Source organism: Vulpes lagopus, chromosome 12, assembly GCF_018345385.1.
Source record: "Vulpes lagopus strain Blue_001 chromosome 12, ASM1834538v1, whole genome shotgun sequence".
Lineage (NCBI taxonomy): Eukaryota > Metazoa > Chordata > Mammalia > Carnivora > Canidae > Vulpes > Vulpes lagopus.
In genome coordinates, this window is record NC_054835.1 from 44,134,788 (window position 1) to 44,159,945 (window position 25,158).

Below are 25,158 nucleotides of genomic sequence, written 5' to 3' on the forward strand. Positions count from 1 at the left end.
GTAAATGCTCAAAGACTTTTATTATAGTGATATAAGACTAAATGCATGTTAACTTATCTTTGGGGTGAATTTCGGTGCTTATACGTTATACAGGCATGAACAGTATCCCTCCGAAATTTATGCAACCCAGAACTTGTAAATTAATCCTTTTTGGAATTAAGGTCTTTGCAGATGTAACTGGGTTAAAATGAGTGCTAGTGTGGGTCCTAAATCCCAATATGACCAGTGTTCTTTTAAGAGGGCAATGTGGGCACAGACACACAAAATGGCCACATGACAAGAGGCAGAAACCGGAATGACGCTGTTATAAACGGAGGAACACCAAGGACAACCTGCAACCACCAGAAGCAAGGAAGGATTCTTTCCTAGAATCCTCAAGGGAATATAGCCTTCCCTACACCCTGATTTCAGAATTCTACTCTCCAGAACTGTAGAAAATAAATTTCTGTTGTTTTAAGTTTACCACTCAATTTGTGCTGTTACAGCGGCCCCAAGAAACTATACATTGGTTTTAAACAGACATTGGGTAAATATAAAATAATAAAATAGTAAGGTTGTCAATTTTCTTGACCTATTATTACTTATTAGAATTATTCAATGTTTCCTGTCACAATTTCATAACAAACATTGTGTATTTAGACTCCAGACCAAGAAAATATATTATAATCTTGAATGTCTTATTTTACAGACCATGAAAACAGAGGCCCAGAAAGATTCAGTGACTTTTCTTTCAGAGCTTCTATGGTAGCAAAGACAGAACTAGAACAAAAGATTATCAACCCAAACCTGGAATACATAATGTTCTGAATAAAAACCTCTTGGATTATCAATATATACACAAAACTCCAGAATAACTACTTTCCGGATATTAGAAATATCTAAGACTTCTGAAAGTTTCCCCAAAACTGCTATCATTGCTGCTGAGTTATGAGCTAAAGAATAAAGCAGGAACCAAAAGTGAATTAAGAATATCTTCTCTGGGTGTCTGTCTATCTGGTTCAGTCAGTAGAGCACATGACTTTTGATCTCTGAGTTATGAGTTTGAACCCCAAGCTGGGTGTAGAGGTTACTTAAAAAAAATAAAATCTTAGGGAAAAAAAATTCAAACACAGCTAGTAAGACTGTGAACAGAGGCTGTTGCCAAAATACTTCTCTAAAGTATCCATTAAGAAAAAAAAAAAAAAAAAAAAAAAAAAAAAAATAAAGTATCCATTAAGAACATAAAAGTTCTTAGCTGAAAACGTTTATTATAGTATACTTTATAATTTTAATAAAAGGAATAATTAAAAGTTGCCAAGAAAGGTTAATAGAATGTAGCCAATAAAAATGTTTTCCCAAAAAACAAGAAGAGCACTCCAGTGGAATTTTTGGGATACAAACTCAGATGACATATACGAGAGGCTGGGGAACTTCAAACTCTTGTCATTTTATCTTGTCAGTTGGTCATTCTTTAGCTTTGGGCCTACTACTTAATTTAATGCATACGGTCCACAGTACAGTAATTTTCTGAAGGCTTTGACCAGCATTAAAGCAGAACAAAAAAGTGTTGTAACACTTAAGAGCAGTAGACTCAACTAGCTACTACTTTTAAAAAAAAAAAATCTTGCAGGAATATAAGCCTCACAAAAGTATGATTTTTATTTACCACTGACCCCTCTAAGGAGAACAGTGCCTGGTACACACAGGCACTCACCTATTTGCTAAACAGACATCTTTTCTATGCACATTCATTCCTCAGTCAAACCCATATTGAGTAAGAGACTTTTTTCTAAGTTCATCTTTAAAAAGAACAACTACCAGAATGTCACTATCAAAGATAAAAAGTTCTGTAGGAATCAGGACTTAGCAGTTTGGAGGCCACCAAAAAAACCCAAAATTTCAACACCAATGTCTAATTTCACTGGAACAATCTTTCAAGAGAAGCTTAGTGGTAAAATAGAAATGCACCTAAGTAAAAACGCAAGATGATATCCTCCTGTCATAAATGCTTTTCCATATATATAACAAATAATAAGTTATATCAATGGCTTACTTAATAGTCTCTTTTTCTTAGTTTCCTACTAGCCCCCAAATAGAACTGTTTTGTTCTAAACACATGTTCAATTTAACATTATATTCTAATAGTGTTGTCTCACTATACTAAACAACAGCAGGCCCTTAAACAAATTAAGCCACTATATCAGATCACATTAAACTCTTCCCTCTGACACAGTTAAGAGTTACTGAGGATGGGGAAAAAAGGGATAATGGTAATTTTTCACTGGGCTGAAAAAGACCAGACATTTATCTCTTACCTTATTAGCACGTATCTGTTTGTAAATATCTGTTTGCTGCCGAATTCGATATTCCAAGTCAGAAACATGAGCCTGAAGCCAGTTCCAGCGGCTGACAATAGCTGCTCGGTCTGCAGCCCATCTCCATTCTGACCTGCGCCTCCTAAAAGGAAATAAACAGTGATATTCAAGAGTAGCAACAACATTTATACCCAAAGGGAATGGGAGGATTTTAACATCTAAAGGCTCTTACGTCACTTCTCCTAGTGCCAAGAAAAACACAAGACTTTATGTATGTATGTATGTACGCATGTCAATCACAGGACACCTATGGACAAAAACTCACATATAAGTAAGTCCCAAATTAACTAGTTGAAACGGGCTTCTAGTATCCTGATCCTATGGCAATTTCAGAGAAGACATAGAAATATTCTCAGGAGACAGAGAAGTATTTTTCTACTTTATATAAGACATATAAACTAAAGATTATCTACACAGAAATCCAAAAGACATCACAAATTAAGAATTCAGCAAAACTGTCAAGTTTGGCATACTAAAACTCAAAGTGTTGTTATGTGCCAATAAGTAGAAAATACTCACTTTTATAAAGAGCACTATTCACAATACCAACAAATGCTAACATTATACATAAAACATTTTTAGGGAAAATAATAAAACCTAAAATCATAAAGGCCTCTATAAATGATGCGATACAATTTTTAATGGCATTTTCATATACATGTATAAATTCAGATATTTTTTTAAAAGATTTTATTTATTTCATCAGAGACAGAGAGAGAGAGAGAGAGAGAGAGAGAGAGAGGCAGAGGCAGAGGCAGAGGCAGAGGGAGAAGCAGGCTCCATTCAGGCAGCCTGATGCGGAAGTCATCCCGGGACTCCAGGATCATGCTCTGGGCTGAAGGCAGGCGCTAAGCCGCTGAGCCACCCAGGGATCCCCTAGATAATTTTTTTAAAGATTTGTTTATTCATAACAGAGACAGAGAGAGAGAGGCAGACATACAGGCTCTGTGGGAAGCCCAATGTGGGCCTCAATCCCAGGACCCCAGGATCACAGCCTGAGCCAAAGGCAGATACTCAACCACTGATCCACTCAGGTGCCCCAAATTCAAATAAGTTCCAATCAAATTCCCTACGAGGTTTTTAACGAAAGCAGATGAACAGATCCAAAAATTCACAAGGAAGTGAGGACCAGCAGTAGAGATATTCTAAAGAAAAACTGATGGAAACTGGCACTACAGACTTCCTGTAAAGCGACGACAATTATGGCAATCTAGAAAGACAAAGGAGACTAGTGAGACAAATACAAGGCCCCAAAACTTAGAACTGGATATATAAAAAGGATGACATCCATTACCAGTGGGGAAAGATTGAACTACTCAATAAAATAGTACTGAAAGAACCAATTCTTTACATGAAAAAAAGTTAGTTCCCTTCTTCATGATATAATTCCTTAATTTTGGAATTCCTAAATCTGAAAAGCCACACTCAAAAGTATCTTTAGGATTCCTTAAATAAGACACAAAAAACATTTTAGTTAAATTTCAACATACAAAAGATTTGAATGAAGGTAAAGGCAAGCCATTATTTGGTAGAAGGTATCTCTAATACAAATAATTCAAGATCAAATATCAAAATATAGAACAGAACTCCAAACAGGTTAAAAAATGGACAGTGTAATAACAGATAAATGGAGAAATCACCTAAGAGAAATCCAAATGGCCAGTGAGTACATAAAAATATGCCACACCCTGTTAGATTTTGGTCAAAATATTATTTTTTAAAAAGATTTTATTTATTTATTCATGAGAGAGAGAGAGAGAGAGATAGGCAGAGGGAGAAGCAGGCTCCATGCAGGCAGCTGGATGTGGGACTCGATCCCAGGACTCCAGGATCACACCCTGAGCTGAAGGCACTTAACCACTGAGCCACCCAGGTGTCCCTGAACTTCTATTTTTTTTTTAAGATTTTATTTATTTATTCATGAGAGAGACAGAGAGACAGAGACAGAGAGAGAGAGAGAGAGAGAGGGGGGGGGGCAGAGACACAGGCAGAGGGAGAAGCAAGCTCCATGCAGGGAGCCCATCATGGGACTTGATCCCAGGACTCCAGGATCACGCCCTGGGCTGAAGGCAGCACTAAACTGCTGAGCCACCTGGGCTGCCTATTTAAACCCAAATAGGGAAAAACCAAGTTTTGGTAAGATGTGAAAATCAGCAATTCATACACTGCCAGTAACAAAAACCGGCACTCCCCCTTCCTTTTAAAGAGTAATCTAGAAATACTTGGCTAGACAGAAAAATGTGCATACCCAACCATCATGAAATTCTGTTTCTGAAAACAAACCTGCATACCTGTATGAAGAAACTGATTCACTGCAGTAAAAGGTTGTAATAGCTAAAAGTTACAATCTAATTTGCTAAAGTAGGGAAATAAACTAAGAAGTAAGTCTTTTTAGATACACACAAGTAGTAAAAGAATTTTATGGAATACTGTTTATCAATAGTTATTATTGTATCTATCAACATGAATAAACCTCAACAATAAAGAACAGAAAAACTAAGAAAACCAAAAAAGAATAAACATACAATAAGGACTGTTACCAGTAAATAAATAGTAAAGGTATACAAACATGCACAGAACTGATACTCAACAAATTTAGAATCAGGGTCCTCATCACCTCTGGGAAGGGGAATGAAGTTGGATTTTAGCTCTACTTATAATGTAATGTGTGACTCCTCTTTTAAAAACAAAAAGTCTGGGGCACCTGAGTGGCTCAATTGGTTGTGTCTGCCTTTAGCTCAGGCCCTGAGCCCAGCATGCTGGGATCAAGCCCCACATCAGGCTCTAAGCAGAGAGCCTGCTTCTCCCCTCTCCCTCTGCCTGACTCTCCCCCTGCTGGTCTTAATTATAATTAAGACCAAGGACAGTAACGATATTTTATTTTATATGGTCCAAAAATATGCCATTCAAGACAACCACTGTGATAAAGTATTGTCCTATCATTTCTCTGTTAGAAAGAAGGCATTTGGGGATCCCTGGGTGGCTCAGCGGTTCAGTGCCTGCTTTTGGCTCAGGGCGTGATCCTGGAGTCTGGGGATCAAGTCCCGCATCGGGCTCCCAGCATGGAGCCTGCTTCTCCCTCTGCCTGTGTCTCTGCCTCTCTCTCTCTATCATAAATAAATAAATCTTTAAAAAAAAAAAAGAAGGCATTTTATAGTTCCCCAATCTTGATGGAATTAATATAAGATGTAAAGATACTTTTTTAAAAAAAAGTTTAATTATCTGGGGCACCTGGGTGGCTCAGTCGGTGAAGCATCTGACTCTTGATTTCGGCTCAGGTCATGATCTTAGAGTTGTGAGACTGAGCCCTGTGTCTGTTTCTGCATGGGCTCTGTTCTGGGCATGGAGCCTGCTTAAGATTTTCTCTCTCCCTCTGCCTCTACCTCTACCTCCTCCTCCCTGCTTGTATGCGTGGTCTGTCTCTCTCTCTCTCTCTATAATTTTCCTATTTAAGTGACAGAATAAAAATGATTAATGTGTTAAAAAAAAGTATAATTATCTAGTGTAATGTTGACTGCAAGTCTAGTTCCAGCTCAAATTCAGAAGAGAACCTCAAGAGATTAAAGTAATAACTTCTGGATCATCCCTAAACTATAAAAATGCCTCCCCCTCTTTTCTGAAAGAGGCAAAGCTAGTTAACAAACTGCATATCAAGTTTCCAATATTCATTCCTCTACAAAGTTTACCACCTTCCTATCCTGTTAAATCTATTGGTTTTTATAAGTTCATGTCATTCCCAAAACTATCACAGCGCTGAATATCTGTCTACCATATCACCAATGCGCTCAATAAACCTCCTTAAGTCACTACTCTTTTTTTTTTTTTAAAGATTTTATTTATTTATCCATGAGAGACAGAGAGAGAGGCAGAGACACAGGCAGAGGGAGAAGCAGGCTCCATGCAGGGAGCCCGATGTGGGACTCGATCCCAGGTCTCCAGGATCACGCCCTGGGCCAAAGGCAGACGCTCAACCACTGAGCCACCCAGGTGTCCCAAGTCATTACTCTTAATGGAAGTTACACACTACTTTTCCTAAATAAGCTCCCCTCAAACCTCATTTCTTCCTGTCATGTGTAAGGTACCATACAGCTCCTGTGGCTTTTCAAATCCTAACTCTTGAAGAAAACAAAGTATAAGAGAAGTCAAATATTGTAAAAGCAATTCAAAGACAAAAAGTGATTAGTAAAATTAACACAGCATCCATTTAATGACAAGTGATTCACAAAATTTGTTTTAACAACTGATAGTGCCAGCCAAAACAAAACCCTAAAGTTGAAAACTAAAGAAAAGGAGATTTCTTGGCAAATTTACAGCACCTCCTCCTTAGTCACCCCTAATGGACAAGGAATTCTGGCAGTCTCTCCCAATGATCCTGAACTTAGTTCATAAGCCTTCTCATGACAATGTTCCAGGACACCAAGCTCTCTATATTGTCAAGAAAGATGAAATCTATTTGTTATCTCTGAATTTAGACACATCTTAACCAAAATAAATAGATAGATAAATAAATAAATAAATAAATAAATAAATAATAAATAAATAAATAAAAATAAAAAATTTTTTCCTTGTCTGATGGAGGAAGGGAAGAATAAACCAAAACATTTTAAAATCTGTGTGAAAGTCTGAGGCTAAAAAAGAAAATTACTTAAAACATTTCAGTTTACAAGAACTTTGATGAATACTATTTTTCTCTGATATCAAAGAACAGCCCTTTTAAATTTTCCTAAGGTCAAAACTAACAAACCTGCTATATAGGTATTCTCCTAAATATCAATAATAAACTGAACCTCCTATAATATTTCTTGGAAACTGGCGAATAAACTAATTAAAAATAAGCAGCATTAAGGGAATAGTCATCACAATTATGAACAAGTTTCATTCCACAAATACATTTGTCATTTGACAGTTTAGAATTGGAAGTAATTTTCAATGGCAAGTTGCCACAATATTATAATATAATTAATGAAAAACAGAAAACCCTGCCAAGTGTCCAATAAAGTATTTTGTGCGTTTTTTTTTTTTAAAGAAGATTTTATTTATTTGAGAGAACAGAGCACAAATGGAGGGGGACTGGGGGAGAAGAGAAGCAGAATCACCACTGAGCAGGGAGCCCAAAGCGGGGCTTGATCCCAGGATCCCTAGATCATGACCTGAGCTGAAGGCAGACGCTTAATCAATTGAGCTACCCAGGCACCCTAGTATCTTGTATTTAAAAAATCTTCAATAGGGGATCCCTGGGTGGCTCAGCGGTTTGGCGCCTGCCTTTGGCCCAGGGCGCGATCCTGGAGTCCTGGGATTGAGTCCCACGTCGGGCTCCCGGCATGGAGCCTGCTTTTCCCTCCTCCTGTATCTCTGCGCCTCTCTGTCTCTCTCTCTGTCTATCATAAATAAATAAATAAATCTTAAAAGAAAAACCTGCAATATGGGCAGAAAGCTCAACTGTAGCAAAGGTGAGAGGAATACAGTTAACAAGTCTGAGGTAGCTATGATGATGTTACCAAACTCCAGTGATAGAGATCTTCACATCTCTTCTTTTTCCCCCATAACAAATACAACATGCCACAGAAGCTCAATTTACCAGAGGGAGACGTGGACTTCCTCCAAATGTTCAAAATGTAAATTTATTATTCTGATAATTTACCGATCAAAAATGAGGTATTGATTTAATATTAGTCATATAGACTTCAAAAAAGAATACATGACTAAGGCAGCACAAAGATAATTACATATTGAGAATTTGTTTCTAATGTAGTCTTTATGAATGATGAAGAAAAAGATGCATTCCAACATAGATGAGTCTTTCAACTCTCTCTTGTTGCTTATGCTGTGCTAACAATTAGTGAAATTGTTTTACTGCATTGCCTGTGCAGGATGCTAGAATGCCTTCTAATCTATTATTCTGCTATGAACTTTATTCCAGTTTATGCCAGAATGTTTGTCTATACCTACCAGGCTACTGCTTGAGAATTCATTTTAACTCATATTTTGCCCCTCACTTTTATAAAAGTTTTATTGATAAATTTGCTTTCCCTCCATGTGCTACATAAAAATCCATTAAAATTTTACATTATGGGTTGCTTTTTGGTTACCTAACTGCAGGAAGATACAGTTCCAATGTTTCCTTTGGTAATACCACATGAATAATAAATTGTAATGTTGCCAGCTATGTACCAGTATTTATTTGTATAAGATAGTATATGCCCTATAAATAGATTTCTTTTTTAGCTATGTGAATTTATAGTTTAATGATTCTTTTTAGAGGTTTAGAAGGATATTACCACATATCTAGAACTTAGGAAATTTTACAGGAACCCCTATAGAATATTTTTAGTGCTGACTTGAACAAAAAACTATTTCCTCTAAAAAAGCTCTTAGATTTATAAATACTTTGAAACTACATAGTGGAAAGCACTTGAAATTTTAGGGTTCACCTTACCTGCTGGCCAATGTAGAAAATGAACAGGTGATTTCTGTCTTTAATTTTCCAAATCATCTTGAAGGGTAATGTTAATGGAAATGTTTCATTAGAAGAGGAGAAATAGATCAACACAGGGATTTTTATGTAAGGAGATTTAACCTCTCTTTAAATGTGGCAACCAAGATCCTCCTATATTTCTTACGAATTAGGAATTACACACTGAATCCTCAAAGGTGTCACTGACAAAAACTTTTTTTACTGCACCTTAAGAAGTAATGATCTGAATCACTTAACTCAGAGGTGGTTACCACTGATTTTCTAAAATAGAAATATTAAGGAATGTAATTTCTGCTAACAGAAAAATAAGAATTTGCAATATTATGCCCCTTACTATGCCCACTGTCAACTTATTGTCAATGAGTTCCAACAAGAGATTACTAATATACCAACTCTATTTGATATACCCTATATTCAATGCCTATAGTACTGCCACAAATAGCAGACCAACAAGCAGCAGTGACAGATACTTCTTTTTTTCTCAAAGATAAAGTACAGCAAAAGCGGACTTATCTGAAAGGAACACTAAAGCTAGGCATTGAACCACATCATATTTAACCTACTGCTGTCTTTAATGAAACCACCTAGTCCTATTCCAAGATGGAAAATCTGTAAATCTAGCAGAACAATGCTGATGGATAGTTTTCCCTGATCTATATATACATTTTGTAAGTACAGGGGCTGGGGGTGGGGGAGTGGGGACAGGACAGGACAGGACAGACACGACAGAGGGAGGGGAAAAGAGAATCTCAAGCAGGCTCCATGGTTCCAGAGTAGAGCCCAATGCTGGGCTCAATCTCACAATCTCAAATCCTGTAATTTTTAAAAATTTTCATTAAACAACAATGAATAGGCTGGAAAGGCCTAAATGGCGGTGATTCCTCTTCAATTCTGATTTCATTTCTATTTGCAGTTCTTTCACTTTATGTTAAAAAAAAAAATTCTACTAACAAAATGGCTGTCTACAGCAAGTTACACAGCACTATGCTGGCACACAAAAAACTGGCACACAAATCACTTCAGTTATGTGCTATTCAAAGTGTGCAACAAGGCCTGGGAGACACCTAGATTCTGAAATCTCCAAGTTCTCTAGATGACTTAGAAAACCAACAGAATAAAGTAAAACTGAGATCCCTGAACATCCAGAACATACACAGTTGCAAGGTTCACAGTATCTAGGGTAAGGGTTAGAGTCACAAGAACAGAAAATCTTGACATTATTGAGAGCCTTATTAAAAAAAAAATGTGTATACAAGAATTCACTATCTATCTCAAATGTAGTATGAAATGAATAGGTAAAAGAGCAGGAATATAGGTTCACGCCAAGTTCTCACTTTTATTTACTCTATGACATTACAGACATGAAAACTGACCTCTGGAAGTAACAGCAACATTTGCCTCACAGGAGTGTGGCGTTCATAAAATGATATAATCCTAACTGCAAAGTACAATCTGTGTATTAGAAAAGATTAAATAAACATAACCTTGGATTTCAATTCTGTATTGTAAAAGATATAAGAGGGAAAAAAGAGAAATCTCTAAGAGGCAAAAAAACAAAAAAACAGGAAATAGATGTTTTTAATAGCAACAGAATTTTGAGCGTTCAGCTTCAGACTCATCCAAAGAAGTTCCATTCTAAGTAGCAAAACTAAAGTATAGCTGACCCTTGAATAACATGCGGGTTTGGGATATCAAAACTTAACTCCTAATTGCCTACTGTTGAGTGGAAGCCTTACTGATAACAAAAACAGTCAACACATATTTTGTATGTCATGTGTATTACATACTGAATTCTTCCAATAAAACTACAGGAAATACTATGAAAATCCTAAGGAAGAAAAAATACATGTACAATATATATCCAAAAAAAAAATCTATGTACAATGGACCCTCCTAGTTCAAACACATTATGTTCACAGTTCAACTGTAGTTCATTAGAATAGATACTGTATTTAGCAACAACTTCAATGACATTACCCTCTGCTAAAATTTAGAGGTGGAGGAAATAAAATACTGGGAGGAAAAAAGTCTACCATCAAATATCCTTCATGTTTTAGCTGTAAAATAAAACTTAGATAAGAATGGGTTAAAAAGCAGTTTGCAACTGTCATTCTAACTGGTTATATCAGCTTTCTAGAGAGGTTTGTAGTAACAGGAAGCAAATATACCAGAGCCAATTCTAAACTTCCAATTTATCCTGATAAAGACTCTGTGGTTGAATCCTGAAGGCTTTTGTCCTACTGCTTAAACCAGATTACCTCTGAAACTGAAGAGATTTGTGTATTTCAACAAATTATTTCAGCCAAACTTTCAACCACCATGAACTCTTCCTCCTCCCCCACACCCCTGCCCCAGTGCCATTTAATAAATATTTAAGCACCTATTATTCACTACCAGAGATTATACCAGGTGCTGGGGATACAGTAATAACAAATAAGAACTGTGGCTCTTTAATCTTAGAGTTTAATGGGCAAGATAAATGTTAATAAACAATCATGCAAAATGTGAGATAAGAGATTATAAGTATGACATCAGATCTAGATTGAAGGATCTAGAAGACTTCTCTCTGTGGTATAAACATTTAACCTCCAAAGAATAAACCAGAACTTGGCTGGGCAGACTTGCTCAGGATGAGAGGTTCCAGGAATAGGGGGATGTGGAGAGGCACAGAAGATACTGCGGGATTGTGGTGGGTCTTAAGAAAAGATATGTACACAAGTTCTCTAGCTGGAACTTAGAGGGTCAAGAAGGGGAAGAATGCACTGGAGCTGGCACTGGATATAGGTAGGTAATAGGGTCAGATCATATAGAACTCTAATCCACGTTTATTTTATGAAACAATATTAAGCAGTCCTGGTCTATTGCCTATGTTCATGAATTTATCTTGGGACTCTTTAAATGAAAAATTTCAGGGACGCCTGGGTGGCTCAGCAGTTTAGCGCCGCCTTCAGCCCAGGGTGTGATCCTGGAGACCCGGGATCAAGTCCCACATCGGGCTCCCTGCATGGAGCTTGCTTCTCCCTCTGCCTGTGTCTCTGCCTCTCTCTCTGTCTCTGTCCCTATGTGTCTCTCATAAATAAATAAAATCTTTAAAAAAAAAAAAAAATTCAGGGACACCTGGGTGGCTCAGTGGTTGGTTGAGTGCCTGCCTTCAGCTCAGGTCGTGATCCCAAGGTTCACATCGGGGTACCCACAGGGAGCCCACTTCTCCCTCTGCCTGTGTCTCTGGCCTCTCTCTGTGTCTCCCTCAGAAACAAATAAAATCTTAAAGAAATAGGGCAGCCTGGGTGGCTCAGCGGTTTAGTGATGTCTTCAGCCCAGGGCCTGATCCTGGAGACCCTGGATTGAGTCCCACGTTGGGCTCCCTGCACGGAGCCTGCTTCTCCCCCTCTGCCTGTGTCTCTACCTCTCTTTCTCTCTCTGTGTCTTTCATGAATAAATAAAATCCTTAAAAAAAAATCTTAAAGAAATAAAATAAAAAATTTCAAATACAAGCCAAAAGATAACAAGCTTCCACATAACCATCAACTACCTTCAATAATTATTAAATCTTGGCCAATCCTCTCATCTATAACATCCATCCCCATCCCTGTGTATTAATTTTAAAGTCAATCCCTGTCATTAGATCAGTACATCTTGTACTTCAATGTGTAACTTTAAAAGGTAAATGTTTTTTATAAATTTTTATTTATTTATGATAGTCACACAGAGAGAGAGAGGCAGAGACAGGCAGAGGGAGAAGCAGGCTCCATGCACCGGGAGCCCAACGTGGGATTCGATCCTGGGTCTCCAGGATCGCGCCCTGGGCCAAAGGCAGGCGCCAAACCGCTGCGCCACCCAGGGATCCCTAAAAGGTAAATTCACTTAAAATACAGTATACTATATATAAGTGCGTGCGCGCGCGCACACACACACACTCTACACTTGCATAATTTAAAAAACAAAAAATCCTTCATGTCAAATATCCAGTTATTGGTCAGATATCGTGGACTGTCTCAATTGGTTTCTCCAAATTGAAGACAAGATCCACACAGTGCATTTGATTAGTACATCTCAAATTTATAACATATTTCCTCTTTCTCTTTGCAATTTATTTGTAGAAGAAACAGCTATCTGTCCTTTAGAATTTTCCATGTTTATTTTTATTCTTGTCTCAAAGTCCACACTTCTGAACTTTATAAACCCAACCTCTAAATTAGTTTTAGTTTGTTATTTAGTATTAGTACAGATTAACAGATAAATTATTTGTACTTTTGTACATTTTTACATGTTTAAGAACTGAGATGATGTTCGGGGAACCTGGGTGGTTCAGTTAGCTAAGTGTGGACTCTTGGTTTCAGCTCAGAGTCCTGGCATCCAGCCTCACATGGGCTCTGTGCTCAGTACAGAATCTGCTTGTCCCTCTCCCTCCTCTTGCTCATGCTCCCCTCTCAAATAAAATCTTTAAAAAGAAGACAAGATGTTCCAAAACACACTCTAAGTTTTAAGGTACTTCAAACTCTTCTCAATGCCCATTTGTCAGACTTTTTATTAATCATGGTAATATTTAACATAATACATAATCTGCTAAGCACAGTAAAACAAAAAATATAATTAATTCTCCAACAAAGCCCCTCAGTAGCAGTACTCAGGTCAATCTGTCATACCCAATTCAATTTCCAACTAGAAAATATCCAGGGGCATCCTTTATGCCTAAAACCCACCACGCTGGGGAAATCTTTCCCCTGGAGAACTGTATCTTGGAATTCATTACTTTGTATTCTTCAAGCTTACTGTGATCGTCTTATTTCATTTGTGTATTCTTATTTCCAAAGTCATGTCATAAAGACCTTGACTGGTCTTCAACTAGATTATCCATGCCTCTTTATGGGTGCTACCTACCATGTGTTTTAAACTGTAGATCAATTTTCAGTTCTCTGCATACATGTAGTTCACAAATAAGGAACTCTCAGGAAATTAAAAAAACATACATGAGACTGATTTAGCCAATGACTTGTCCTGCTTAATTATCAAACTGTTTAATACAACAAACCAGGGAACCTGGGAGGCTCAGTTGGTTAAGCATCTGCCTTTGGCTCAGGCTACTATTCCAGGGTCCTGGGATCAAGTCCCACATTGGGCTCCCTGCTTGGCGGGGAGTCTACTGCTCCCTCTCCCTTTGCCCTGCCCCCCACCCATGCATGCTCTCTCTCAAATAAATATATTTTTAAAAAATTAAAAACCCCACCTAACTGAAGCTTGAAAGACCCCGAATGCCTTTGACACACTGAAGTGTTCCAATGGAGAAAAACACAGCATGACAAAGAAGGATGGAAGTGGCTTATAGTTCTTCTTGGCTGGCTGTAGGACTAGACACAGAATCTGAGCATGAAGATTCAGAACAAAACACTGGCCTAGTTACTGTGTCTTTTTTAGAGAATAGGACTGTTATGTTTCAAGAATAAAGCGAAATGACAAAGTCAATACTGAAAGACTCTCAGTTATTCAAAGAACTGCTATCCCAGAGTGACTCCTCCAGAGTAAACCAGTCAATTTTTTGTCTACATTTTTGACTACAGAGTTAATCTTTTTATTTTTATTTTTTTTAATTTTTAAAATTTATTTATGATAGTCACACACAGAGAGAGAGAGAGAGAGAGAAGCAGAGACACAGACAAAGGGAGAAGCAGGCTCCATGCACCGGGAGCCCGACGTGGGATTCGATCCCGGGTCTCCAGGATCACGCCCTGGGCCAAAGGCAGGCGCCAAACCGTTGCGTCACCCAGGGATCCCCAGAGTTAATCTTTTTAGAGTGGATTCCATTTTAGAACATTTCAAAAATCAAACTTAGGTTAGAATATTCAAATTCTATAAGTGATACTAATTCCTCCTTTGAAAATCCTAAATAGTTAAATAATCCCACTTGTTCAAGAGCTACAAATTAAAGTATAAGAGTAGCTATTATTTGATCTAGCTCATTCACCCAAGGAAGAGACTGACAAGGAGCATATCTTACAACTTAAAAGCACTTATTGTGAGATGCCTGGCCGGCTCAGTGGTTGGGTGTCTGCCTTTGGCTCAGGGCATGATCCTGGGTCCAGGGATCTAGTCCCACATCTGGCTCCCTGCAGGAAGCCTGCTTCTCCTTCTAAATCTCTCTCTCTCTGGCTCTCATGAAAAAATAAATGAAAATTTATTTTTAAAAGTACTTAGTGTAAGCAGCAGAGGACTTAGAAACTTCTCATACACATCAAAACATCACAATTAAAACGGAAACAAAAACAGTCTCCTATACTCAGCATTTCCCAACTTGTCAGCCTTGGGCCTTAAAGTTCAGTGGAAGAGCAGAAAAGTACAAGGTACTGACAAAAAATAGGAAGGGGGAGGAAGGACACCAGCACTTCTTATTCCATGGGGGAGAACTTCTGGCTATCTCTAGAAAAATCTAAGGAATCTATGGATTTAGCTCCATAGATTAAACTATAATAAAGGATTTCTATAGAGAATCATTTTTCTACTCACTATAAAAACGAAATACAGCTTGTTAGAAAGAATATCATATATGGAGGTAGTAAACATTAATTCCAAATCCTGGCACTGTCATCTAGCTAGCCATAATCACTCAGCCAGCTAACTCAAAGATGGTAGAACCAAGACTCAATGCAAAAATCCAGAAGTGATGTTCCAGCTTTAGTGTGTAGTTATCTGAAAGTTGAAATGAGTTCCAGGGTGAATGAAAAGAAGTTGGATAGTTCTTATGCAAGAAATATCCAAGACCATACTTCCAGAAACAGTACTCAGAGCTACTGGGGGTTAGGCATAAAAGGATACATCTTAAAGAAAATGAAGCTGAATCAAAAATCAATTTGTTAGTTAATTTATCAGTTCTTAAACAGAACTTCTGGTTTAGGCAAAACAGTATAGATTCTTTTCTTCTAGCTCATCCCAGTAAATCACAACTATAAATCCTGGAAATAACACAAGGGGCAACCAAAGAAAAACTCTGAAAGGTGGAAAGATGAAGGTGAACTGGTTAGGGACCTCAGGATTAGAAAAATAAAAGAATATGGGCCATCTAAAAAATCCCATTCAATAGAAGGTAACCCAAGCTTAGCATTTCCTAACTTCCAACCTAGCAAAAAAAGTAGCCTGGGCAGGCTCATCACTCTCCTGATGGAACAGGAATACCACCCACAATAGCAGGGCAAGCTCTTCTGCAGCAACTGAAAAGGGAAGGATCAGGAGGTCAGCTAATAATAAGAGGCCAGGGCAAACATTATTACCACATTTCTCTCTTTCCTTTTTACAACAAAGATTCATTATGTCTAATTTCCTTCCTCCCATTATTTCTTAGATCCAAGTACTAACCTCCACTCCTGCATTGAAACTGCTAGTCAAGGTCACCAATGACCTCCACTGTACTAAATCCAATTCTCAGTCCTTATCACTCTTGATCTATCAGCAGCATCTAGCACAGGTGATCAGCCTCTCCTCCTTAAAATACTTTTCATTTCTTTCAAAACATATTAACCTGATTTTTCTCTTGCCTTTTTGAATTCTTTTTAAGATTCCCAACTGCCCATACCTCTCAATCTTTTTTCCTACACTCACTTCCTAGGGAATCTTCTCAAATAGCATAGCTTTAAGTATTGACTATGTTTCTGACTCTCAAATTCTTATCTCTAGCCTCAATTGCTCCTCTGAATTCCAGACTCCTGTATACACTTACCTACTCAACACCTGCATCTGAATGTCTAAAAAGCATCTTAAACTTACTATTCAAAACTGATACTCCCTCTTCCCCATTCTTTATACCATTCCAAACCTGCTTCAATTGGATTGATTTGCTTTTGCTTAGAGGTAAAAACAAAACAAAACAAAAACAAAAAACCAACCTCTATACTATTCTTTTTTTTTTTTTAAAGACTCTATTTATTTATTCATGAGAGACATACACAGAGAAAGAGAGGCAGAGACACAGCAGAAGGAGAAGCAGGCTCCATGCAGGGAGCCTGATGTGGGACTCGATCCCGGGACTCCGGGATCACACCCTGAGCCAAAGGCAGATGCTCAACCGCTGAGCCACCCAGGCATCCCCCTCTCTACTATTCTTAACTTCAAACCTCTTACTCACACCTCTTACCCACCCCCCTTACAGACACCCCCCACCACTACCCCAACACATACACATTCAGTCCAACAGTAAATCTTACTGGAACTATTTTCAAAATATGTCTAGCATTCACAAATACTTCTTGTCACCTCCCTATTACTTCTTTGGTCCATACCACCCAGATTATTGCCAAGAGCCTCTTGAATGGTCTGGCTCTCATCCTTGACCGAATTCAGGCTACTTAGCATGAATACAGCTGCCAGAATGATGCTATACAAAAGGACAAGTTAGAAGACATCCCTCCTCCTCTCCCCAGTATCAATTATGGCTGCTTTCCATTTCTCAAAGCAAAACCAAACCAAACTGAACCCTGCAAGTTCTTTGTATGGACCTGTATAGGGCACCTGGGTGCCTCAGTAGTTGAAGAGTCTGCTTTTGGCTCAGGGTCTGATTTCGTGGTCCTGGGATGCAGTCCTGCACCAGGCTACCTGGAGGGAGGCTGCTTTTCCCTCTGCCCATGTCTCTGCCTCTGTGTCTCTCATGAATAAACAAAATCTTAAAAAAAAAAAAAAAAAAAAAAGGACCTGTATGGCCCCAAATGGTCATGCACCACTTACTTCTCACCCTATCCCTGCTTGCTCTCTGGCCTCATCTCCTACACTCCTGACTCATTCCTCTAGGTCACTGATTTTACTACTGTTCACTGAACATGCCAGATAAGTTATCAAACACAGGGCTTTTTTTCTCTTTTTTAAAAGGTTTTATTCATGAGAGACACAGAGAGAGGGAGGCAGAAACGTACACAGAGGGAGAAGCAGGCTCCCTGTGGGACCCAATGTGGGACTGGATCCCAGGACCCTGGGATCACGCCCTAAGCCAAAGGCAGACACTCAACCACTGAGGCATCCCAAACACAGGGCCTTTTAATTAGTGTCTCCAAGGTGGACAGACTCATTTTCTTCAGTTTTCTTTAAAAGTCGCTTCAATGAAGCCTTCCCTTGATTACTCAATCTTAAAGCTACAAGCCTTCACCCTTCCCCAAATCCACACATTCTCTTTCCTTTCCATCCCTCCTCTTGTAAAATGTTTAATTAAAAAAAATTTTTTTTACCTGTAAAACATTTTAATTACTTATCTTACTTATTGCCTGTCTCCTCCATCACCCCACCCCTCTAGAGGAGTAGGGACTTTTGTTTACTACCACATCCCTGGTATCTTGAACAATGTTTGGCATGCTGTAGGTAGTCAAACATTTGTTGAAAGGGATAAGGAAGGGAAAGAAGAAAAGAGAGAGGTAAGAACTAGGATCCTAACTTTTCCTTGAGTGAAATTAACCTCTTTCTCATTTGGTGCCAATAGAGCTCCATAAGCCATTTTGGCCTCTCTTGACCAGGTAGAAGACAAAACTATAGTCCACACTCTTCGTCCAAGTATGAAGGAAAACATTACAAAATGGAAACTGCCAGTAAGGTATTTATTTGATCTGTATTAACACCAACCATACACAACTTGAATGAATGCTTACTAAGGGTATTATAAATGTTCTACATGCTTTTACAAATAAAACAAACTTCTCACATCTGAATTCCCACACTCTTTCAAACCATTTCCTAAACAGTTAAAAATTAAAGTTAAAAATCTTGAATTGTACCATATACATAAACTATCTACTTCAAAGTTTTCTTGGCAAATTTTCAACCTTTCTCCACATAAAGTTGAAAACTATTTTGTCAGGTTCTTCTTTACCATATGGTATAAAAATCCACTCCTCCCCCCTTAAGAATTTGTAATGACCTAGTCAACCCTAAGAGGTCAAACCAATTTGTAGTAAAGAATGACCAAAGGCACAAAAGACAGACATTTTCAATGTCCTACTGAGAGAGTAGTCTATCCATTACAGTGCTAATTGTAGCTACAATGTTACAACATCTAGCATATGGTAAGTGTTCAGTAAATGGTAGACACTGCTGCCCCTACTATTTCTATCATACCTGACTGCATGAAGCTACCACAAGGTGCTCTGTGCCCTTCCATCTAATGACAAGCCTCTGTTTTGGTAAATGTGTATTCCTTAAACACACTTGAGAAACAGGAACTTGACACCAAGTATCTTTTGCATATGGAAGGGTGAAGGGTGATGAGGGAAACAGCTTCATAGATTATTCTATAGTGGTCCCTCAATGAAAAAGTGATGATAAGCTCACCCACAAACTCCGGATCATTGATAAGTAACCGCAATAATTGTTCATCTTAACTCATTAAGAACCTATTGTTGTAATACTCACAAAAAATCCAAGTACACAGGAAAAATCTTTTATGTACTTCTAGGATTTTCAGCAAGTCTACTGAGAAAAAGCACAGTGATCCCATAATAGGGAGCTCTTAAAATTGTACTTCATTTTACTGATGTTTCCTCTTAAGTAACACAAACTATAAAGATCACAAATATGGTGCTTACTATATGTTCACTATACATCACATATATTAATTCATATAACTTCAAGACACTCAAATAGGTATTATTATCACTATCATCCCATTATACAATGACGAATTTAAGGAAATTAATACAGAAAGGTTGAGAAATTTGTCCAAGCTCACGCTGCTGTTAAGAGACAGGGCATACCCTATGTACTCTGGCTAGAGTTCTTGTTAACAGTTGGGACAGTATAAATTTAAAAGAGTATCACACTGCCAAATTAACTTTTTCAGAAATTATGTCAAATTTCTTTCTCTTCTCAAATTTCTCTTCAAATTTCTTAATTCACTAAGAAATGGCTCAATTCACTCCAGGTGCTTTAATAAAAATTCTTTCCATTAGTTATAAGATTCTTACAGACTTTGTTAAGTCTCTTGATCAATCTCTAGATGATGCTAAATCTAGACCTAAATCACTCTCTCAAAAAGATGCCCAAAACTTTAAAAGAAACCCCAGAGATTATCTCTAAGCATCTCAATTTTTAAAATGGTTTCAATGAGACTAAGATGGGACCCAAAAGAGTAAACAACTTTCCCGGTGTTAATTCAGTCAGTCAACTGCTTAAAGCAAGTATCAGAAAGAGACGCTCAGAAGAGTCTGGCATGCCAACAAGAATTGAAAGTTACATTCTGATTTTTAAAATTATTTTGGCTTCTTTAATTGGCACAGGTTACTATACCTTATATATTGTCTTTTTAAAATTTAACAACTTTTAATGACTCAGAAATAAGACTACTTGATCAGTACGCTCATCTTTGACATTTTCCTAAAAATATATATATAAAATTAAGACTAATGATCTCTTCTGAGAAATAAACAGGAGCCATATGAATAGACACACATTGAATAGAACACATTGATTGACCAAATGGCAACATTTATACTAAACTAATAAAGAATTCCACCATTAAAGGAAGTCAAGCCCCAAATCTATTCTATACTTGCATGGCCCTCAAGTTTTCTCACTTGCAAAACAGATCTCTAGGGTCAATTCTACCCATCTTTGCTCTAAGCATCACATTATAAAACAGGAGACTCCACATTTTGTTCCCATTTTAAGGCATATTTGTATGTCCTGCAAACAAGGTGCCTACTAATTAATAACAAACTAAAATAACTGGTGTGTCAAAGTAAGCTTTGTCTAAGTTAGTTTTTCTGAAGTTACTTACCTTTATGCCAAAGAGTTCCTGAACCACAAACTATGTGCCTATCAATTTGTTTACTGATAAGAACCCTGGGCCCAGAATTAGCAACCCAACATCCAAAAGTAGGATATCTACCTGAATCAGATTGAGTGAGCATCAAAAAAATCTTAACCTCAAATATGAATTCTAAAGAGGGAAGAAGGATACATATTTTCTCTTACAAAACTAATAAGACTAGAAAAAAATTTTGTCTGATGTTCTTAAGGCACAGAACCATCAAGTTCCCCATAGGAGTACTACATTTTTGATAGTTTACAATGTTTCTCCCATTTTAGTTAGGACCCCATGTTAACATTACAACCTTGCAGGCAAGAAAAAACATTTCTCCAACATATTAAGTCAAGGATAATTCTTGATATGAATGTTTAAAGGGAAAAGGGAATGGCAAATCTTATTTAAACCATTTTAAACTAGACAACAAAATGAAAACAATGCCCAACTAAGTTATGAGACTCTTGACTGATAGCTGACAGTCAAATTCCAGAGTAGGTAACTAGCTTGAGGGCGGGAGAGGAAGAAATCCTAATCCAATTAAACTCATCAAGACAATAGTTTTAACATTTTAATAGAAATGTTAATTTCTTCCTAAAAGGAGGTTATAAATTACATCACATAGAAGATTCTAACTATCTGGATAAAGCTTTAAAGCATATTTTCTTGTACCTTTCTCCTTTTAATTTAGACACTCTCTAAAGGTCACTCCAGGGGCGCCTGGGTGGCTCAGTTGGTTAAGAGTTGGGACAATTCCATTTTGGCTCAGGTCGTTAAGTCTCAGGGATGTAAAACTGAGCACTGGGCTTGGAGCCTGCTTGGGATTCTCTCTCTCCCTCTGCCTCTCCAGAGCAGGCTCCTGCAGGCGTGCACTCTCTTTAAATAAAATAAAGGTCTATCCAGATAGAGGTCCATCTCATTAGAACTTTTTTTTTTTTTTTACTAAACATTTAATCCTAATTAAATTTGCCCTAACATTTCTTTTATAATACTTAGCTGTTTTTATAAGTAAGGCAAGCAGAATTATCTTAAAGAATAAAAAGTTTACAGCAATTGTTCTTTCTTCCCTACCACAGAAGAGGAAAGAGGATAAAGCTGTACAGAACAGCCAACTGTTCTATATCAGCCTCTTCCCACCCCACCACCAATTACACAGCTCATGATGGCTAAACAGAAGTCCTAGGAAAAATATACATTTTAGAGATGAAGATTAATTTTAGAGGTGTATTACATGATGGCAGCTATATGGATTTTCAAACTAAATTAAGACAAAAACTTCACTATGACATTACAAATGAGAAATAATAAGTTTATTTGTAGGACACTCACACCAAAAAGTGTATTCAAGCAGTCCAAACATCTCAAGAGGAACCAGTAAATACAATCTTTGTGGAGGAGCAGAAATGCTATGGCAATTGCAAAACATGCGCACAAAGCTTTTAATGTTTTCCCAGAGATCGCTAGGGTCATCATAGAGGATGGCCATAAAATGCTTATGATGCTCGTAGACACTGGGCAAATGCCACAGAAGTGCAGGAAAGTGGTTATTCATTACACTGGCCACCAGTGTGATGAAGCAGAGAAAGAGCCTCCAGGGTTGGAAAAATACAATAGAAACAATCTGATTCACTTCAAGTTTCTGATTAGTTTTAGAATACACATTACTAATTTCAGAATCACAGAAGAAAAGAAATAACTCTAGGAATCGAATCTGCTAAGACTTATGGTAGAGTGAGAACTAGACCCAAATTCCAACTGAGAGGACTTTGTACCACACAAAAATGAAACATTTAGTAATTTAAATTTTGTTAGAAATAACCTGGTTACATATATAGTAGTCTCCCATTATTTGTGGGGGATGTGTTTCAAAACCCCTTGGAGATTCCTGAACCTCAATGTATTGCACCCTATATACACTATGTTTTCCCTATACAAACATACCTACAACAAAGTTTAATTTATAAATTAGGTACAGAAAGAGATTAACAATAACTAATAAGAAAATAGAACAATTATAACAATATACTGTATTAGACTAGGCTATGTGAATGTGGTCACTCTCTCAGAACACTTACTGAATTGTACTCTGAATTGTACTCACCCTCCTTGTGATGATGTGAGACAATAAAATGCCTACACATTTAGATGTAGTGAGGTTAATGATGTAGCATTAGGCTACTATTGACCTTTTGGTGATATGTCAGGAGGATCATTTGTTTCCAGATCTCAGGAAGTGAAATTGTGCCTAAGGGAGACTTCAGTACTCCTCCAAGGAAATATAATATGGTGAAAGGGGGACTTCCCAGGCCAAGTTATAAATGAATAATCCTTGTTTTCATTAGATTCTATCCTTGTTCCTAAAACATAGAGAGGCCATGTAAGAACTCTGACAGCCCTGAAGCTATTATTATTATTATGCAGGTGCTTTTGGCCAGCAGGTCCCAGCTGAGGAAAGCACTCTAGGCATCCCCAAACAGGTGCCACATATAAGAGTAAAGATGCCATCTTGGAAGTGACCCTCTAGTTGGCCCCCAGCCTTTGAATCTCTCTGGCTGAGCCCAACATCCTGAAACAGAAACAAGCTGTTCCAAACTGGATCCTGAATTCTGACTCATAGAATCTGTGACAATAAAATAAACCTTGCTTTATGTCATTCAGTATGAGGCAGTTTATTAAGCAGTAAAAATAATAGAAATAGGTATCATTCAATCAAGTTGAACATTTGCACACTTCACCACCTAGTAATTCTATTCATGGGTATATACCAAAACCAAAACCTTTAGCATGGATATACCAGGAAGCATGTTCAGAATAAGAGCAGTGAACATTATTTAAAAATAACCTAAGGGAAAACCCAAACACACACCAAGAGGAGAATGGATGAATAATAGTATTATTTGCTCAATGCAGCAATGAAAATGAACTACTGCTACATGAAATAGCATGTATGAATTTTAGTAACAATGTTGAAAATCCAAGTCAACTTACAGCTTACTTTCTTTTGTAAAGTTTAAGGTGAAACAAAAGTAACCTAGAGATCCCTGAAGAAACTTGAAAAGTTGTGAGTGCATGTTTTGTCACTGCCTTAGAATCTTTTTTGGAGAGTCAGAAATGCTTTCTGCTGGCTTTCCTATAATTTTTTTTTAAGGTAAACACAGATATACAATGCAACTAAAAGAGAAAAAAAATTATAATTTAGGATAGAAAATGGGGATGGATCTTAGAGATAAGTTTTTGTTATTAGCAGTCTTGGAGCTGGGCAGTCATGTCACTGGTGTATATTAATTTTAAAAGAAAGTCATGCATAAACCACTAATAATGTCAGGAGCTCAGAAGTCTAACTAAAAGGAAATAAATAAACACATATAAATAGGAGTACATAAAATAGGAGGACAAGCTATGGGAGTATGGAGGTTAGGGGCAAGAGTAACCACATTACCATTAGGTTAAAAAAAATACTTTTTCTAGTTTAAGATAGCAAACACTGAAATCCAATATGCACTCCACCAATTTCCCTTTAAATACTCATGAAAGGGACACCTGAGTGGCTCAGTGGTTGAATGTCTGCCTTAGGCTCACAGCTTGATCCCGGGATCCTGGGATCAAGCATCAGGTTCCCTGCGAGGAGCCTGGTTCTGCCTTTGCCTATGTCTCTGCCTCTCATGAATAAGTAAGTAAAATCTTTAAAAATAATAAGTAAATACTCATGAAAATAAGAAGTTTATAGTTTCACAGAGCTAGAAACTAAGAATACTGATTGGTCTCTGAGTATCCAGAGAAATTTTCAATAACCGAACTCAGAAAGAAGCATTAAGGCAAAAACGGTAGGGACACATAGGAGAGAGAAGATTTCCATTCCCTACCACTGTATCATTCCTAGAATCTTCAATAACCAAAAACAGTGAGGGCATCTACTCCTAACCCCTTCAGGAAACATTTAAAAATATAGAATAAGCTTCTTTCATTCATTAAATTTTAAATAATGAAATAAAAACTATAAAAAACAGAAAACTGATACTCAGTTGGCAATGAAAAGGTGCTAAAGCTGATAAAATGATGTGAAGTGGTATTCACAGACTGTTTCTAACAAGGAAAGGCCAACAGACTGCACTGGATTATCCATGCAACACTACTAGTAATAGGAAGGCACTGTGACATAATCAGACATAAGATCCTTTCTCAGGCCAGCACATCTGAACACCATCAATACCAGCAAGTTAGCCAGAGGCAGTACTCAGTAACACTTAGCAAGTTGAAAGCATGAATTTAAAGCAACCAGGTGGACACTGACAGGAATCCATCAAGCTGTTTACTTGCAAACACCAAGACCTTTCCAAAGGCCTTTCCTCCTTAAAATCTCCAGAGAAAAAAAAAAGGGAAACTACCAGAAAGAGTTAACAGTAGAAGTTAAAAAAGATAAAATAAATGTCCCTTAACTAAAATTCTTACATCTTTCCAAAACTCTGTTTTCGATGGTCTTCCCCCCTTTGTAAAAACACATACAAAAACAAAAATCCCAAACCACAAGATACTCTTCCTCCAATTCCTTAAAAACTTGTTAT

The 25,158-nt window shown here is 37.5% G+C and overlaps 1 protein-coding gene across 4 annotated transcripts in view; it reads right to left on the minus strand.

Moving 5' to 3' along the window:
- The window catches only part of KANSL1 (KAT8 regulatory NSL complex subunit 1), a 183,404-nt gene that overhangs the window by 51,509 nt on the left and 106,737 nt on the right, over window positions 1-25,158 (minus strand). For all 4 annotated transcript variants that reach the window (XM_041724682.1, XM_041724684.1, XM_041724681.1 and 1 more), the window contains exon 3: window positions 2,295-2,436. In XM_041724682.1, coding sequence (XP_041580616.1) covers window positions 2,295-2,436 — 142 coding nt within the window. The remainder of the gene's footprint in view (window positions 1-2,294; window positions 2,437-25,158) is intronic.